The sequence below is a fragment of the Phascolarctos cinereus genome, unplaced genomic scaffold (genome assembly GCF_003287225.1).
Source record: "Phascolarctos cinereus isolate Bilbo 61053 unplaced genomic scaffold, phaCin_HiC Scaffold_7;HRSCAF=346, whole genome shotgun sequence".
NCBI classification, from domain to species: Eukaryota; Metazoa; Chordata; class Mammalia; order Diprotodontia; family Phascolarctidae; genus Phascolarctos; species Phascolarctos cinereus.
Window position 1 is genome coordinate 66,538,612 of NW_027556180.1, and position 17,385 is coordinate 66,555,996.

Genomic DNA, 17,385 nt, shown 5'->3' on the forward strand with positions numbered 1-17,385 from the left:
GTCTGTGTTAGGCATGTGCTCTATTTTTATTGTTGCTGCCCAGGAGGCGCCCCAGGCAGGGGAGAGACAAGGGAGTGATGGGTTCCTCCCCTGCCCACCAGCCCAGGACCATGCTCTGACTCTCTCTTCTCTCCTCTTCAGCATCTCCCATACCCTCTCTCATTCTGTATCTCCTGCTCCCACATCCATCACCTTCAGGGTTCCCTCTCACAGCCCCTACCCTCCCCAGGTCCACCTTAGGGCAGAGGTGGGAGAACAAGGAAAGGACATTGGGAGCTGCTTCCCGTTACCCCCCAACCACCCACCCAGCAGGAGTCCAATCCCCCAGCCACACCACAGGCTTCCTGAGAGTAATCTATCTCCTCACCTGGGGTTAATGGGAGGAGAAAGGTCAAAGGACATCTATGAGGTGGAAGTGAATTGTTCCAAGCCTGTGTGCTCTACTCTAAAAACTTGAACTTGGCCAGGAAGGCAGATGGGAGGATCAAGGAAGCAGAAGGACAGGAGAAGAAGGCTCTGTGCCCTCTCCCAACTCCAGTCCTGTTCCAGGGCACTAACTGGGGCAAGACAGACCCCTGCATCAGAGGGGCAGATAGTGCCGCTGCCGCCTCTCTCCGCAGGAGTCGGAGTGCGGGGGTGTAGGGCAGGGGGCCAAAGTAATGCAAACATCTCTCTGTGGGCTCCAATACATCTAAGACTTCAAGTCAACATAGGGGACCGCGGACACTCAGGGCTGGGCAGGGGGGCCGTGGGGAGACTTGGCAGGGGCCTGGCTGTGAGGGAGGAAGGGCTGGTCAGTGCGGTGAGGAGAAAGCCTTCAGAGGGGTCTCAGAATCAGTGGAGAACGGTTCCAAGGTGTCATGTGATGGGAGGCAGTCTTGGGCCGTGGGGGGTGCCTCCGGTTGGCCTCTCTGCCTTTAGAGCACCTCATGCTGCTGCTGCGTAGCCTCACTGACAACCTGGGGGGAGAAACCCACTCAGTTTATCTCCTGCCCCCCCCCAATTCCTCTAATTGTACTTCACCACCCTCCTGGCATCTCTAATCCCTCAGCACAGGAGACCCCAGGCATGAGCCAGCTATGACCTAAGCAACATGGCTTTGGGAATAGCATCTCTATGAAGCCAAACTGCACCCCCATAAAACATACTTTTCCCCCTCCCATCTTCTCCTCCATCCTCTGAGACTGAAGAAGGTGAAGACCCAAGGACCATACTCACTTCCCCATCCCGGGTCTCAATGGTCTTTATCATCACTGTCTTCTTGGTATGCACCTCAGAGCCCCTCTGCTCAGGGCTTGTCTCTGTAACATCACACACAAAACCAAATTGACTCAAGTTCCCAAGGTTTGATACCCCCAAGGTCCTTCTCCCTATCCCCTCTTCCTTCTCTTCAGCAACCAGCTTCTATCAAACGCCACCCCACCCTTGTCAGCACTCATCCCAGATCAGACCCAATCTATCGGGAAAATATACCCTAATCCTAACTATCTGATACATTTGGATGAGCCTCTGGTCTCAGCAGTGGATGGGATCCTAAGACATCATCCTGACCCACTACTGTGCCCGAGGGTGGCTCCAGGCTTGGGATGGTCCAGAAAGTCAGGGGATCCTCCGAGGGAATGAGTCAGCTCATCCCCTCTGTGGGTAGTAGCCGAATTTGAACTGGGACTTTCCCCCATCCCAGAAGCCCAACCCTTCCACATTCCCTTGGCGAGCCTATAGAGGGAGTCAGCTTACTATCCCTGAAAGGAAAGTGAGCCGTGCGTCCATCACTAATTAGTAGTGTGACATAAGCAACTTATTTATTCCCTATGCACTTCAATCGTCTCATCTCTAGAATGGGAAAAACTATCTTCCCTGCTTACTTCACCAGGTTGTTGTGAGGATCTAATAGGATGTCATAGGTGAACGAAATTTGGAAGGTACAAAGTGCTTCACAAAGACGAGGTATTATTTATTTTATATTACTCATGGGCCTGCCCTAATCCTGCTTCAAATCTTAGTCCCTTTAGGGCTTGTGGCATTGGACAAGTGCAGTAACACTCCTAGATCACACACTGAAAGGACCAGCAAACCAGCACACAGGGGGAGTAAGAGGGTCAGGCCCGCACTCCATATGCCCGCCACTAGCACACCTCTGTCTGCTCCTACTTACCATGCCCCAAGAATCTTCCTCTTCTCACTTGACTCGTGTCCATATTTGGCTCCCCTCAGTGCTCCGTCTCCATCCCCACAGCTCCATCCTCCCTCTCTTTCCCACTGTTGTCTCTTATACATGGCCCTATCACCTCCCACCACACCCCATGCCCCAGCATGGCCATGCTGCCCAGCCTTGAGCTGCTCCCCTGACTAACTCACCTCTGAAGTTCAGGGCTGAGAAGCTTTGGATGGGGAGGTTGATCCTGAGGAGAAGATACCAAATGTCCAAGATAGATTAGGAAACTCTCCCTTTCCTACCTCTCCCATGATGCTGGCTCTCCCTCCTCCCATGAAGCTTTAGAAGGCACTTTGGAGACCGTCCAACGTCCTCATTTTACAAATGAAGAAAGTGAGGTCCAGGAAGTGATCTGAATGCACTTTCCACTACACTCCCAGCTACTCAGGCCCATAGCTCTCTCCACCTGTTGTGTTGTAGACAGACATGGCTCAAGGGATACACTTCAGATGCCAATGCCCAGCTGTGGGCAAGAGCTACAAAGATCTACAGGGTAGATTGAGGAGGACAAACAAATGCCCTAGGGAACTGTTACCCCTGGAGGGATCACCATGTTCACTCCCTGACCCCATGAACATTCAACTCATCTGCCAGTCACGAATCAGCAGATATCCTCAACATGGCAGCCAGCTGTTTCTATACATACATACATACAAATACAAAGGGGATCTTAGACTAAAGTAAGGAATCTTCAGCCTGTGGAGCAAAACCAGTTCTCAGGTTAATTTTATTCAGTTCATGGTACTAAGAGAGATTAGTTACCCATTTGTGCCTATAGTTGTAAAAATATGTCTTTAAAAAGCATTGAAAGTTTCTCTCTCTGTGTCTCTGGCTCTGGCTCTGGCCATGGCCCTGGCTCTGTCTCTCTGTCTCTCTGTCTCAGTCTCTCTCTCCCTCTCTCTCTCTCTCTCTCTCTCTCTCTCTCTCTCTCTCTCTCTCTCTCTCTCCTCTCTCTCTCTCTCTCTCTCTCTCTCTCTCTTCCCCTCCATCTCCCTCTGTCTCTTTCTCTCTGTCTCTGTCTCTCTCTCTCTTTTCACCTCTGTCTCTGTCTCTCTCTCTGCCTCTCTCCATCTCTCTCTCTGTCCTTCTTTATCTCTCTCTCTCTCTCTCTCCCTCCTTCTCTCTGTCTCTGTTTCTGCCTCTCTCTGTCTCTCTCTCTTTCTCCCTTTGTCTCTCTCTCTCTCCCCCACCCTCTGTCTCTCTCTCTCTCTTCCCTCTGTCTCTGACTGCCTGTCTTTCTGTTAGACTGTTGTTCCATTTCTGAATGGGTGCCCCATTCCCCTGTGTCTCTTTCAGCTATTATCCCCAGACTGTTAATTTCACTTTTCTCTCCCTCTCTTCTCTGTCTATCCTCTCTATCTTCTATCCTTTAACTGGTCCTAATTTTATAAAATGATTTGTTGCATAGAATTTTATGTTCCCATTTTAAAAACTTCTCTCTTTAAAAACAGACTTAAGGCAACTCGGCAGCATAATAGATAGAGCATTGATCCTGTAGTCTGGAAGATCTGAGTTCAAATTTGACCTTAAACACTTATAAGCTGTGTGACCTTGGGCAAATCACTTCACCTCAGTTTGCCTCAGTTTCCTCATCTGTAAAATGAGGATAATAATAACACCTACCTCCCAGGATTGTTGTCATGATCACATCAGTTTAAAATTGTAAAGTACTTAGCACAGTACATTGTGTTATATAAATGCTAGCTACATTATTATTATCATGATTAAGTTTATTTTTAAATTTTACTTTTATAGTCCTCAACTGCTGTTTTCAGTGAACAAATCAGTGGACCTTGATAAAAAAGATTTCCAAAAAGATCAAAAGCATACAAAGAAACAAATAAGATGTTATATTGTTATTATTATAGAAGTTCATATCTATGTCTATATCTTTCTATAATACAAGCATGTATACATAGTCCTTTTAGCAAACTATAAATATTTGGAACTTTATGATTTTGTATATCATTTTACCATGAAAAAAATGTTTGTTTTTTTAGGTTCCCCCCTTTTCCATTAGACTGTCAGTATTGAGTGTCCAGCCCATTGCTGAAGTAAGAAACACCCATAAAAGGCCCCTGCACCAAGCTAATTCCTATGAGACCAATTTTTTATGCTTTCCCCCCTTGGTAGTGTTTTCCTGACCTCACACCATGAAGAACACCCTTCACTTTCAACCTCTTACTTTCAGATTCAGTTCCTATCTTCCGCACTCTCCTTTCTGGAATTGCTATTTTTGTGAATGCTTGCTTGTGACCTTGACCTGGCCTTAGGTCTATTTATTGGCTTGGATCCTGTTTGGAATCAACCCTTCCTTCTCCCCTGACTCCCAGCCCTTGCAGTCTCCCTTGGAGTTTCTGTTTGCTTTTCTCTAGAACTAGGGCGGTCACTTCCAGCTCTGACAGCCTGTGATTTGATATGTATATTGCAGTTAATCTCTCTCACTAGCTGCCCACTACCCCCACCACTGTCCCTGGGCAAGACTACATATCCTATAGGCTCAGTGAACAGTCTCTGACCCTCCACTCCCAGGGCAGGCCCAAGTCTACCCCACCTGCTTTCCTCGCCCTCCAGGAGCTTTCTGTAGGTAGCAATTTCCACATCCAGCGCCATCTTGACATTGAGCAGGTCTTGATACTCTCGTAGGTGCCGGGCCATCTCATCCTTCAGGTGCCGGATCTCCTCCTCAAGCCGAGCGATGTTATCCTGGTAGCCATTTGCCTCACTGGCAAATCGTTCCTCCAGCTCTCTCATCTGCCTCATCAGTGAATCATTCTGGGGGGAGAGGGCCAGGGAAGAAATGGGATAAGACACAGATAGGAGAGCCCCTGAGGATGACATGGAAGGAACATAGGAGCTGAAAAAGTGACATGGAGTCATAATTATAATAACTCATATATCTATAGTGCTTTAAGGTTTGTAAATGAGATAGGTTGGGAAATATCATCCTCATTTTGTAGACGAGGAAGCTGAAGGCCAGTGGGAGTAAAGAGACTCAGCCAAGGTCACCCAGTTAGTTAGCGTCATGGAAGTCAGGTTCCTAGTACTCACAGTGCCCTTGAGTGCATCAATCTCACAGGTATAAGACTGGATCTGGTGCCGGTATTCCATCATCTCCTGCTTGGCTTGTCTTAGTGCATCATTATTCTTGTTGGCTGCCTGGGTAAGGTCAGATACCTGTGCGACATCGGAGATCAGAGGGTATCCATCAACCTCCAAGAAGAGGGAGGAGACAGTTGCAAAGACCCTAGCCCAGGGGAAGAGACAAAAGAGGGCTCCTCCTCCTTGAACGAAGACTACTGTCCACCCTCTTCACTCAAAGTCAGAAGCTTTGGGAAGGGACCTTGGAAGACACGGAACAGATTGGGTATGAGGGTTACCTCGGTTCAAACCAACCCACCTTGGACTTGTACCATTCCTCAGCTTCAGAGATATTCTTGGCAGCAATGGTCTCATACTGGGCCCGGATATCCCTAAGTGCGGCAGTCAGGTCTGGCTTAGACACATCCATTTCTACCTGGACTTGCTGCTCCTGGAGTTGAGCCTGGAGTTCACGGATCTCCTACAGGAGTTGGAAAATGGGCTATGGGTCAGGTTTGTGGACTCTACTCAATCCTCCCCCAAACCTCTGCTCTCCCCTCAACTGTGCAGTCTCTCCTAGATCCAACATCCCTAGGATATTCTGGGCATGTGGTCCCCTGGGAAAGGGGAAGAGATCTTACCTCTTCGTGGACTTTCTTTAGGAAGGCAATTTCCTCATTCAGAGACTCAATCCTACGTTCCAGGTCAATTCGGGCCAGCGTGGCTGCATCCACATCCTGGCCAAGAGGTGGGGTAGGAAAAAGAGAGAGAGAACAACAGCTCAAGTCACAGTGACCAGCAAAGGTCAACCTGAAGATGGACAAGGCCATGGGGACAGGACAGTGATGGAAGGGTCTCAGGGGAACTCAACTCACCGCTCTAAAAGCAGCCAGATTATTCTCAGCTTCTTCCTTCAGCTGGATCTCCTCCTGCAGTCTGGATGGAACACACAGATAGTCAAGTGAATGATGGATGGGGCAAAAAGGGTGGGGCTAGAGGCTCAAGTCCCTAGCAGCCTGGCTCAGCGGGCATAGGGATAGAAGGATAGGGCTGAAGAGCCGTCCAGGGAGGGGATGGACTAAAAATAACTAACATTTGTATGACATTTTCAGTTTTATGAAGGCCTTTCCTCACAACTCTGTAGATAGTATGAATATTATTATCCTTATTTTACAGAAGAGAAAACTTAGGCTCAGTACGTAAATAACCAGCCCAAGAACAAATAGCTAGAGAGAACAGACTCAACATGTAGGGAATTCTAAAAACAGTCTTCTTCCCATTGTCCCAAACTGCCTATGCCACTAGTTCATATTTCTCCAGTGATTTTTGTTTTACCAGGTACCTTCTCCACACATGTGGTTATACAAGCATTTCCCTCAGTTTACAAATTGGAAAACAAGATCAGGGAAGTTTTTGTCCAAGGTCACAAGTTAATCAATGTGAGGGCCAGAAATTTCTTGATGCCAATATAGTGTTGCTACGCTATTTTGTCCCTTTAAGGATGGGGTTTCAGCGCCAGCACAGGCAAAGGTAGGGACCGAGGGTACCAGGCCCCTCTTTACACTTCCTGAATGAGGTCCTCAAGGCGGAGGGTACAAGGAGTGACCCTCCTACTGGATTCACACCCTGCTGAGAAAGATGGGACCAAGTTAAGTGAGGATTCAGCCAGACTGCTCAGGAGGTTAGAGATAGGACCAATGGGAAACCAGGGAGCCAATATAAGCCCTAAACTTCCCACTCCCACCGTTTTTAGCCTTACAATCTTGGCAAGTCTATCTTCCCATATTTCTCCCAAACCATTCCTTAGACCACAGCTCCTTCTTCATTTCTCCCTTCTCACCCCAGGGAATGTCTGTCCCACATACCTCATAGCATCCCTTGTGCTCTGTACTCTCAAGGCTGGGGCAATCTCAATGTATCTCTAACTAACAATTTGATTCAGGGATTGAAGGATTTAGAGCAGTAAATAGCATTTGAGACCATTTGCCCCAAACATCTCATTTTACAGATGAGAAACCTGAGGCCTGCTGAGACAAAGTGATTCTAGAAAATTTCTGATACCAAATTCAATGCTTGTTTTACTACTGGGACGCTCAAAGCTTCCCAGAAGGGAGGAAGGGAGAGGAATTTGTGGGGCTTGGAGGCCTCCTAAAGTGCCTGGGATGGGGGTAGGGGAAATATAGACTCCTGGGACTTAGCACAGCTGTTAGCTTCCCTCGGGGAGCTGCTCAGAGAATCACAGAATGTTAGATCTGAAAGGAGGAGTGTTGCTCTGAGGTCCCTCCCAGCACTAAATATGTGATCATATAGCCTATGGTATTCTGAGTGGCAGCTGCCCAACATCTCTCTGACTAAGCCTATGAGACATAGGTTGGCAGAACAGGTTGGCTTTGGGTTCCCTGAGGGATGAAAAAATTCAAAAATAGCCTTGAGAAACCCTATGGATTAGTGTCTAGTCCCACCCTCTAATTTTACAGTCTTGGAAACTGAAGCTCAAAGAGGTTAAATGACTCACCCAGGATCACACAGCTACTAAATAGGTAGAGCTAGAATTTGAACCTTGATTCCAACTGCTATATTCTTTCCACTGTACCAAGCTGCCAAGGAAGAGAATTTCACCCCAGAAGTCATAGGACTAGCTATTACTAACCACTAACAGCTGGAGAGTCTGTTGAGGAGACACCTTAGTCTGCAGACTAGGCCAATTCCAAACTGATTCACTGATAAGCAACCAGCCCACTTTTGATCAACACTGGGCTTGATAATGACCTCCCCCTTAATGGGGCAAAGTGGTTGGGAGGAGGCCCTTCCTGGAAGGTTCCTCCCTCTCCCCAGTCACAGGGGTGGGGACATAGAGTGTGACTAGGGAGCAAAAGACCCTGGGCCAAAGAGCCCACCTCACTCCCAATTCCCCACTTTGTAAACACCTCTGTAAACACCTGACTTCTAAGTGTCTTCCACCCTTGGTCTAACTATGCTCAGCCTGCCCATACCCCACCCCATTCCTTCCCCACTCCCTGCCCCCCCATGCCCCAACCATCAACACGGATGTCTAGGGTCCTTCTAGTTCTAAAATTCTGTGAATCTTTGAAAATGCTTTAAGTACTTCCCCTGGGGGATAATGGGGGGGTAAGGACAAGAATTCCCCAGAACCTAAGGTTTTCTTGGCTTCGACTGCTCCCCCCACCCCATCCTCTCCAATGCACTAGAGCGGATAAGACCCTCTCCCTGCCAAACCCAGACAATCAGGGACAGCTGTCCCAGGAGCCTAGCTAGCACAATGTTGGATGTAGACAAAATATTTTGACAGCTGAGACTGCTTGGCCTAGTGGAAATTGGACAGGATTTGGAGTCAGAAGCACTGGATTCTAAACCCACCAGTGCTGCTTCATAGTTGTGGGACTTCCGAGCAAATCACTTAACCCCTAGGTAAATCAGTTTACTCATTTATAAAAATGAAAGGATAGGAAGAGAGGATCTCCTCTCCAGCTCTTAAGCTATAATCCTATGACTCTAAAGTCCCTTCCTCTCTCTATAAAATAAGGCATCTTCCAAGCTCCCGGATAGCCCGAGAGAGAGTTCGGTGACTCTCCCCTGGGGGAGGCTCACAGCTGCCCCGACTCCTAAGAAGGCCCATATCCCTATTCCTCCCAGCCCCCAGCACAAGTCCTCCCTCTCTGTTTAGACAAAGCCCAGGGCCCGGGCAGGGGCGCAGTCACCTGGCCTTGAGCCTCTGAAGGTCGTCCAGCAGGTTGTCGCGCTCCACGTCCACTCGGGCGCGCTGGTTGGTGAGCACCTCCACCTGGCGCCGCAGCTCGCGGAGTTCCTCTTCGTAGAGCTCGGCGATGCGCGTGGGCTCCCGGCCCTTGAGCCGGTTCACCTCGGCGGCCAGCACGGAGTTCTGCTGCTCCAGGAAGCGCACCTTCTCGATGTAGTTGGCGAAGCGGTCATTGAGCTCTTGCAGTTCCACTTTCTCATTGGTGCGGGTGGTCAGGAACTCCTGGTTCACGGCGTCGGCCAAGTTGAAGTCCAGCAGCTCGCCCGCCCCATAGGAAGAGGCAGCGGTGGCGCGGGGAACACCCAGGCGGCTGCTGCGGAAGGCCCCCAAGCCTCCGGCTCCCCCAGAGCTGCGGGACACCTGGTACACGCGGGAGGACACGGAGCTGGAGGAGCCCTTGGAGCCGAAGCCCGCCCTGGGGAAGGAGGGCGAGCTAAGAGGGGAGCCCAGAGAGAAGCTTGGGTTCCCCCCAAAGGTGCGCCGGTAGGAGGACACGCGCTGGCTGGAAGAGTAGGACTGGCTCATGGTGGCTGGCAGGCCGGCTGGACAGCTGGAGTGAGGATGTGGTGAGGGGGAGACAGGGCCCCTCGCAGAGGCGGCTATTTGTATCCCTCCTGACATCAACCCCCTACCCGCCCCTCCTCCTGACAGCTGCAGGATCCCACTGTCCTGCCAGCAAAGTTCCCTGGCCCCTAAGTGGGGGGAGGGAAGGCAAGGCAAAGCAAAGCGGGGGCAGGGATCCAGACCCGAACATTGAGGCCTCCTCCAGTGCAGAGGCAGGGACCCCAGGCTGAACAAATGGCAAGGCGTGGAGGGGATGTCATGGAAGAGGAAGGCGTGGAGGGGATGTCATGGAAGAGGAAACCAAAGTGGAACAAAGTCTAGGCTCAGCCCCCCCATTCGCTGGGGGAGCTAGCCTTCCCCATTACAGAGAGGAAAGAATAGAGACAAATAGTGAGCCATCCATCATGCCGAGACAGACATAAACACCCCAATCTTGGTTCTGAGCTTCATCACAGACCAGTTCTCTCTTCCTGTAGCACCCTTTTTTCTGAGGAAAGGAGAGTAGAAGGAAGGGGTAGTGATCCACCCACGGTGGTGAGAGGAAAAAACACCCCAGCCCTGGTTCTGGGTTTCATCAGGACCAGCTCTCTCTCTGTAACACTTGACCTCTCACAACCCCCTTTTCAGAAGGCCAGTCCCCGACTCTAGCTTCTCCCTCTTTGGGGACTAAGTTGGGGACCACCAGCTGGGACATGGGCTGTGATCCTGGGGGATATGCCCCTCCCTCCGTTCTCCTGACCACAGAAAGCTGAATACCTGTTATTTCCATGAGAACAGGAAGGGTTTGCACAATACTTTGTGTGATCTCATTTGATCTTTACAACAACCCTGAAAGGTAGGTGTTCTTATTCCCATTTTACAGATAAGGAAACTGAGGCTGGGAGAGGTTAAGTGACTTGCCCAAGGTCACAACATCTAAGTCTCTGAGGCTGGATTTGAAATCAGGTTTTCCCATTTGTAGGTGTAGGTCTCTTTCCATTGATGCCTAAAGTGAGGCAAAGATCTAAGGACCAGAGAACCTGCCTTCTAGGAGGCAAAGATTGAAGGAGAAAAGCACAATGGACGAAACCCAAGGACCCTAGAATCCATTCTGCCATATGGACTGTGGACAAGTGTGTCCCAGTTTCTCTCAAGCCTTGTACTTTTCTCCCTGGACTTCTCTTGGACTGCTTATACCCTGATTAGTATAAACAACAGGATGATTTCTCAGAATGAGGACCTGGCCTGACATCAACAGCCAATTCAACAATTATCCTCTGGCTTTCCTATTCCTTCCTTCAGTACTGCTCCTTCCTCCTTCCCCATGACCACCTCCTACCCACCACCCTAGGCCTATTTCTCTGATTCATACCTCTTTGCCATCTCCTCCCTCCCTCATCCACCAGCAACACCCTGACACATGCATCGCAGGGGTTTGTGTATCTTGTCCGGAGCCTGCTTGTCAAACACAGCCATTTTCCTGGCAGCAACAGCTGCCAACCCTAAATACCAGAGTTGGGCCACAAGGTATTTATAGAGAAGAGAATGCGGTAAGCCTGGAACATAGGACCCTGGACATAGGAAACAGGAGAATAGTGAGAGGCTGGTTGAGGGGTATGGGAAACTTAGGGGCACGGGGGTGGTGGTGACTGAGAAGTCAGAAAGAGTGTAAAAGTCAAGTCATGACTTGATGTGACAAAATCCAATCCACTCTAACTCCAGGGGCTCTGGTATTCTTGAAGAGATGGGGCTTTCCAAAAAGTTCACTGTTCTATCCAGTCAACTTCTCCCCACTCCCCTCACCCAAGTCCCATTAATATAAATATGTCATGAATGCCATTTCCTCCAATAAACATTCCTGAAATTGCTGAGTGGATCTGTGTCTCTAGATATGTCCTTTGGGTATGAGTATCTTTCACATCCCTCACACATTTAGAATGTAATTTTCTAGTGGGCATCAAGAAGGTAATAATAACAACCGATCAATGGGTCAGTGATATCAAGGTGTGTGCTCCCTCCCCTAGCATACGTTACCAAGCATCCATCATGGTCCTCTTCGAGAAAGAAGGACAAACAGTAACAACAACTAACCATCCATTTCCTACTCATACTCTTCTAGTCTTGTCCACGTCCTCTCATAAATTCTCCTTTGAGAATCTGCCCAGCACACTGGAGGGCTTGCCCTACATACTTTTCCATTTGGTGGGTACAAATGCAGACCTCAGTTGTCCATCAGTTCACTCACCACATGACTTGCCCAACTCCTTTTCTGCTTATACTATAGTTATTTATATATGTATAATTTATATTTAAACATATCAAATTTATCAATATGTTAATATCAATTATTAAAATATTAAAAATATATTTAAATTTCTATATATTGATTGTATATTTTCTGCCTTTTCTTGCACATAAGCCTGGGAATTCTCTGCTACCTATGTGTGCCTGCCATATATGTATCTGTCTACTGTCCTTTAGGTTCTCCCACAAAGTGATTTTTTTCAGAGCTCACGATGTTCCATGGTTCTCAGCCTATAACCTCACCAGGAAAATATTGGGTTGTTTTTTTTTTTTTTGGTATCAAGAAGAGCAGTTGGAGCTCATTAAAAGCCCTGAACATGTTCTCAAAAGCAGTCCAATTCACTCTCCTCCTTCTACTCAATTCTGGCCCCACTCATTTGTCCATCTACAATCACTGTCCAAGAGTCAGAGGACTAACCCAGTGATGGGGTTCCCGTCCAGCTACATGTCATAATCTTGGGGAATTATTTGTCTTCATCCATTTGTCTTTTTTTTTCATTGCATAAATTGCTAAGCCAATCTCTTTGGGGTAGCCAGGGAATTCACTGAGGGAGTTCTATGACATCCTGAAGCCTGATGTAATCCAATGCCTTCCACAAACACCAGAATTCCTTAAAATCTATAGGGAATCTGCTCTAGTAGGTCTAGGCATGGAACGTATTCTATGACAATAACGAACATATTTCTCCCTCTTTTATGCTTGGATTGATATCATAATCACAGGATTATTGAACCAAGTTATTCCTATGATTGTGTCTATCAAGGAATTTTATATCATATGTATAATAGTCAACTTTTGGAGAGCTCTTTTTTTTGAAGTTGTTGACATGTTTTATTTTGATGCAGCAGATATCCAGCAAACACCCAAACAAATCCCCTGCAAAGTAAGTTTTAGAAAAAGTAAAAATATAATTCACAAAAAAGAAGTACATATCCCTTAACGCTTAACATTGATAGCATGGTACTAACATTAACTATTGTATTTGTATTTGGCCAAAGTTCTGTTATTTCTCTATGTGGACATTATTCACATTGTGGTGGTAATTATATATATGTATATGTGTGTATATCTTCATACATATTTCTCTACATTAATAGTCACATTGTAGTGGTAATTATATATATGTATAAGTATATATATATATGTGTGTGTGTGTGTGTGTGTTCATATTTCTCTATATTGACATTCACATTGTAGTGGTAATTATATGTATGTATATGTGTGTATATAAATATATACATATGTATGTACATATATGTATATATATTATATATATACACATACCTATATGTAGAATGAATGAATATATATATACGACATATATAATTATATATGTAATATGCCACATATTACTTTTTACTCTGCTTCTATCCCTCTGCATCACTTCACATAAGTCTTCTCATGTTGCACCAAATCCTTCATATTCATCATTGCTTTCAGTCAACAATCGTCTATTACATTTATATAACACAGCTTGTTCATCCATTCCTCAATCGTTGGACGTATTTTGTTTCCAGCTTTTTTAAAAATTACAAATAATGTTCTTGTTAAAATTTTTGTACATATGGATGTTTTCTAGCTGTCACTAACATCCTTGGGATATAGTCCCAGTAATGGACTCTCTGGGTCAAAGGGTATGGAGAATTTAGTAATTGTGCAACTTAAAATTGTTTTCCAGAGCCGCTAAGCCGATTAAGGACTCCAACAGTGAGCAGAATAATAATAACTGATATTTATCATCAGTGTTTGCACAGGGTTTATTTTATCTACTTCGATCTCAACAACCTTTGTGAGCTAAGCACTACAAATACCTTTTCTCTCCTTTTACAGATAAGGAAACTAAGGCTCAGAAAGGTGAGATGACTTTCCCAGGATCCCACACTAAGCATCTAAAGTAAGATTTGAAGCTAGATCATCCTGGCCCCAAGTCCAGCATTCTGCCAACTATGCCAACCTAACTCATAAATATGATTTCCTATTTTTTACCATTTTTGTTAATTTGATGGGTGGGAGGTTATACCTCAGGATTGTTTCAAATTGCATTTCTCTGATTAGTAGTGATTTCGAATATTTTTCATGTGGTTGCTAATAGTTTGTATTTTTTTTCTTTTGAAAACTTTTCATATCCTTGAACAACTCATCTATTGGGAAATTATTGCTCTAAATTGATAGGCTTAAGACAATTCCCTACAGATTTCTGATGTTAAAGTTTACCAAATATATTACATGGAAATATTGTTTTTTCCAATCTATATTTCTCTTCTGATTTCCAACTTATTGAGTTTATTTGTCTAAAGATTTTTGAATTTTATGCATTTGAAATTGTCTATTTTGTCCTTTGTGATCTCTCTATGCCATATCTGGTTAATTTGGACAGCACATTGATGCATTCTTGGTAGAGCTGTGAATTGGTCTAACCATTTGGAATTATTCAAAGAAAGTAACTAAAATGTCCATCCTCTTCAACTCAGGGATTCTACTGTTAGGGATATGACCCAAAGATGTCAATGATTAAAAAGAAAGGTCCCATAAACACTAAAATATTTAAAGCAGCATTTTTTTTTGTAGTAGCAAAGACATGGAAAGAAAGCAGTTATCCATTGATTGGGGAATGGATAAACAAAGTGAGATACAATGCTGGAAGAATGAGTAATATGAAGAATATTGAGGAGCACTGGATGACTTCACTGATGTAAAGTGAATTAAGCAGAGCCAGGAAAACAATATGCACAATGACTAAACAATGCAAATGGGGGGAAAAAACCAATAACCACAATACTGGTATTTTGTTGGAATGTTGTGAGATTAGAATGTTGGCATGTTGTGAGGTTGGAATGACCAAGCTTGATCCCCAAGAAGGCATATGAAAATGCCCTTCCCTTCTTTCTTTGTAGAGGTGGGGAAATGGGTGTGGAACAACACAGATAACATTACACTTTTTAAAATTGTTGGTTAATTTGGCTGCACTGTGATTTTTTTTTTCTTTTCTATTCTTTGCCGTAAGGGATGCCTCTTGAGATAGGAGGAGGAATACACTGGGAACCACACGTGCTGAAAAAAGTTTTCAATGATTTTAAAAAGAATTTTTCCTCTAGCCAAAGTTGTAAAAGATAAAACGTTTCTTTCTGTAGGAAAGTTCTTAAAGCCACTTACTGCTCTACCAAGTAAAATAATTTTTAAAAAAAATTTGCTTGTGAGATGTATTGAACTGAATGTTCAGTAGACATCTCAAATTCACCATATCCAAAACAGAACTCAGTATCTTCCCCCTAAGCCTTCTCTCCCTCCTACCTGCCTTGTTATTGTAAAGGACAACACCATCTTCCCAGTCCCTCAGGCTCACAACCCAGGAGTCATCCTGGACTCCTCATTCCACCAGGTGTCAAGGCCCACAGATTTCACCTTTGCAACATCTCTCCATTACGTCACCTTTTCTCCTCTGACACTGCCCCCACTCTAGTTAGTGCAGACTCTCATCACCTCGTGCCTGGTGCACCTGTTGCAATAGCCTGCTGGTGGGTCTGCCTCTCTCAAGGCTCTCCCCACTCTAATCCATCCTCCACAAAGCCAGCAAAGTGATTTTCCTAACATACACAACTCTATAAACTCCAGAGGCTCCCTATCACCTCCAGGATCAAAGGCAAAATGCTCTGTCTGGTATACAAAGCCCTTTATAACCTAGCCCCCTCCTACTTCTCTAATCTTTTGACACCCTACTCTTCTCCACGTATCCTTTGATCCAGTGACACTGGTCTCCTGCCTATTTCACAGACTCTCGGCATTTTCTCTGGTTGTTCCCCATGCCTGGAAGACCTTTGCTTCTCATTTCCATCTCCTGGCTTCTCTAGCTTCCTTTAAGTTCCAACTAAAATCCCATTTTCTACAGAAGGCATTTCCCAACCCCTCCTAATACTAGTGCCTTCCCTCTCTGAATTATTTCTTATTTATCCTGTGTATAGCTTGTTTGTACAAATTTGGTTGCTTGCTGTTGGTGGTAAGCTCCTTGAGAACAGGGACCATCTTTTGCCTCTTTTTGTATCCCTAGTGCTTAGCACAATGCCTGGCACATAATGAATGCTCAATAAATGTTTATAGACCTACTGATGAATCGAGCAAAAAAAAAAAAGAAGAAGAAGAAGGGTATTATTATAACCTTCCACAAAAGTCTTAATCTATCGTCTCATTGTGGTGTGACAGTGAGCCTGTGTTCTCTGAACGCTTACCCAACAGAGGGCAAGTTCTGGTAGTTTCCACAAAATTGGAAAGGCTTCTGGAATGAGTCTGATGAAAGTCTTCATCTACTGTCCCAGGACTAGACTAACTCAGTTGGAAGACACTTATCACCAGGAGTTTGGCCACTAAGTGACTGACGAATTATTTCATATGGCAACCCATGAAACAAATATTCAACTTGATTCTCAATCTTCACAGATTCCTCAGTGATGGTGTCAGAATGATGGGAAATTGAACAGAGGATAGAAAGGATCGTAAGTCTTTAAATAAACTATAAATGTTCACTTAACTATTAGTACTCTACATACAGCTTCTTTGCACAGTGATGAATAAGTACTGTACTACTGAAGGAACTGAATTATATCAATATTGGCATTCCCATGATAAAAGAAACCAAAAGACATTAAGAAGTTGCACCTGTGTACAAAGACAGCTTATGGATTCATCCAAAAGAGACAAATTAAGGTGTTGCTAGAGTTGGTTTCCTAGTGTGCCCAAAGGCAGCAAGAAACATTACTTTATGGAATACTTAGTCATATTGCTTTGGAGGGTTCACTATGAGCATGTTCAAGGAGGCTACCATGAAAATAATTGTAATTTATGGGCTAGCGTCTGTGGCAGGGGATGAAGATGTATAGAACTGCTACGAGGCACTTGGTAAGATCATCCAAAAGAATTTAATATATTCTTTGATTCTTAATGACGTCAGTGAGAAGACGGGCATCATTGTGGATAATAATAATAATAGCAGCTAACATTTATATAGTGCTTACCATGTGCCAGGCGCTGTGCTAAGTGATTCACAATTATTATCTCATTTGATCCTCACAACAACACTGGCAGGGCACTTATTAAACATGTATTAAGCATTTATTGGGGCAGCTAGGTGGCACAGTGGATGGAGCACTGGGTTTGGAATCAAGAAAACTCATCTTCGTGAGTTCAAAGCCAGCCTCAGATATTTAGTAGCTGTATGATCTTGGGCAAGTCACTCAGTTTCCTCATTTGTAAAAATGAGCTGAAGAAGGAAGTGGCAAACTACTGCAGTATCTTTGCCAAGAAAACCCCAGATGGGATCACAAAGAGTTGGACATGACTGAGAATGACTCGACAACAAGAAGAAGCATTTATTAAGCATCTACTCTTTGCCAGGCACTGTGCTAAGTGCTTTACATATACTATCTCATCCGGTCCTTGCAACAACCCTGTGAGATAGGTACTGTTATTATC

At 45.3% G+C, this 17,385-nt stretch overlaps 1 protein-coding gene across 1 annotated transcript; it reads right to left on the reverse strand.

The window, feature by feature from the left end:
• Position 1: 1 nt before the first annotated feature.
• DES (desmin) lies at positions 2 to 9,671 on the reverse strand. The gene is made up of 9 exons (XM_021002811.2): positions 9,016 to 9,671; positions 6,172 to 6,232; positions 5,938 to 6,033; positions 5,616 to 5,777; positions 5,267 to 5,392; positions 4,770 to 4,990; positions 2,359 to 2,402; positions 1,219 to 1,301; positions 2 to 959 (listed from the first exon to the last, which is right to left on the reverse strand). Exons 1-9 carry the CDS (start codon positions 9,597 to 9,599, stop codon positions 918 to 920), a joined length of 1,419 nt encoding a protein of 472 aa, XP_020858470.1. The 5' UTR covers positions 9,600 to 9,671; the 3' UTR covers positions 2 to 917.
• Between the last annotated feature and the right edge of the window lie 7,714 nt (positions 9,672 to 17,385).

What these genes read in the sequence shown, in the direction of transcription:
- DES (XM_021002811.2), bottom strand. Translation starts at nt 9,599, where the DNA reads ATGAGCCAGTCCTACTCTTCCAGCCAGCGCGTGTCCTCCTACCGGCGC. An exon ending in ATCTGGCTGCTTTTAGAGCG is followed by an intron (nt 6,034 to 6,171) that starts GTGAGTTGAGTT and finishes CCTCTTGGCCAG; the next exon opens with GATGTGGATGCAGCCACGCT. An exon ending in TTGATGCACTCAAGGGCACT is followed by an intron (nt 4,991 to 5,266) that starts GTGAGTACTAGG and finishes CTCTCCCCCCAG; the next exon opens with AATGATTCACTGATGAGGCA.